Here is a 1,519-nt window from a genome sequence, read left to right on the forward strand (position 1 = left end):
CATATCTTTTAAACCGTAACTCCAAATTTAACATATTATATATGGAATTTGATTAGAAAAATATGTAGAATTTAAATATGATATTATTTTATCTGTTAAACGTTTAATAAAAATACTATCTAGGGTGCAATCTTAATAAATAAGTCATTATTCATCTTTCTTTCATACCGGTACTCATCCGGGTTGGGAATGAACACGTCAACAAAATCAGGATCAGAGATGAAACTGAAGGTCACTTGACTGATTCTTTGTACGTATTAAATCTACATGCAAGCCGTGTGAAAATAAAAGACCTGTGAAATTTTAAACTGCATTTTTGTAGGATAAGACCATCTTTATTTGTGTCGTAACTACAAATTCTCAGATTATAGACCATTTTTTATAAATTAAGAGCGTGTGGTATTTCTTTCTCCCGTTGCAACGCATGGACCCTTTTGCTAGTCTAATTTACGTGAGAATTTTTAGGGAGTCTAGAATTAGTATAGGTGTAGATGGATGGATGTATGGATCATCCAGATGCAGAGGCCGGTGGTATATCCTCCTTTTTTCTAAAAAGAAAACACACAACACAAAAAGAATACATCCAGTAGATCCTGGCGTCACAATTCCACAATCTTTATTCTAGCCCACACCATGCGTAATTATATTTATATATACTGGCACTCGACGTTGCACCGATCGAGCCACTACTAATGATGGAGCATCGCCTTGGCCATCATCTTCCATATGTCCTTCTTCGCGCTCAGGTGGGCGACGAGCTGCCCTCTCTCCGGCAGGCACTCCTTCATTGTTTCATTGCTAGCGTACTCCTTTGCCCACCGGCACAGCGCAGGGAACTCGGTCTCCCCCATCAAGCACACGCCGGCCACCTCCTCCAGCGCATAGATCCAGTGAGCTAGCCCGCAGGCAGCCATGTCGAGGTAGCCTACGGAGTCACCGGCGAAGAACCTCTTTCCTTGCAGCTGCCCTTCCAGCAGCGCCAGGTTCTCCTTCATCTCCTTCGTGAACCCCTCGCGCTCCTCGCCGGCGTCCAGCCACATGGCCAGCCAGAACGGCCTCGCGCACTGCTTGCATGACCGTTAACTATGTTGAAGTAAATGCATGCTCACCAAAAGACGGCGGCTAGCTTGTTTGGACGGTAGGAGAATATAGGAGGTGATCACCTTTTGTTCCAGGAACTGAGCCCAGAAACGGGCCATGGCGCGGTCGTAGGGATCAGTCGGCAGGAGAGGCGGTCCGACGAAGGCCTCGTCGACGTACTCCATGATGAGGAGGGACTCGCAGATGGCCCGGTCACCGTGGACGAGGACAGGCACCTTCTGGTGGACGGGGTTGTGCTTCAGCAGCAGGTCGCTCTTGCTCTGGAGATCTTCCAGGACCAGCTCGTAGGGCACCCCTTTGAGCCGCAGGGCAGCCTCAGCGCGGTGGACGAATGGGCTGCCCAATGTGCCGATAAGAATAACCGTTTCAGCCATCTTTGCTTTGCTTGCTGGCAGATTCTTGCTTATCTTTGGTTTGT

At 47.6% G+C, this 1,519-nt stretch overlaps 1 protein-coding gene across 1 annotated transcript; it reads right to left on the reverse strand.

Annotated features, from left to right (window-relative positions):
* Positions 1–524: 524 nt before the first annotated feature.
* LOC123412581 (probable glutathione S-transferase) lies at positions 525–1,519 on the reverse strand. Its single transcript, XM_045105531.1, has 2 exons — positions 1,164–1,519; positions 525–1,064 (listed from the first exon to the last, which is right to left on the reverse strand). Exons 1-2 carry the CDS (start codon positions 1,473–1,475, stop codon positions 690–692), a joined length of 687 nt encoding a protein of 228 aa, XP_044961466.1. The 5' UTR covers positions 1,476–1,519; the 3' UTR covers positions 525–689.

Source organism: Hordeum vulgare, chromosome 7H (assembly GCF_904849725.1).
Source record: "Hordeum vulgare subsp. vulgare chromosome 7H, MorexV3_pseudomolecules_assembly, whole genome shotgun sequence".
Lineage (NCBI taxonomy): Eukaryota > Viridiplantae > Streptophyta > Magnoliopsida > Poales > Poaceae > Hordeum > Hordeum vulgare.

Coding starts and splice junctions, on each gene's coding strand:
- LOC123412581 (XM_045105531.1), bottom strand. CDS start 1,475: ATGGCTGAAACGGTTATTCTTATCGGCACATTGGGCAGCCCATTCGTC. Junction 1,065..1,163: donor CTCAGTTCCTGGAACAAAAG/GTGATCACCTCC, acceptor TCATGCAAGCAG/TGCGCGAGGCCGTTCTGGCT.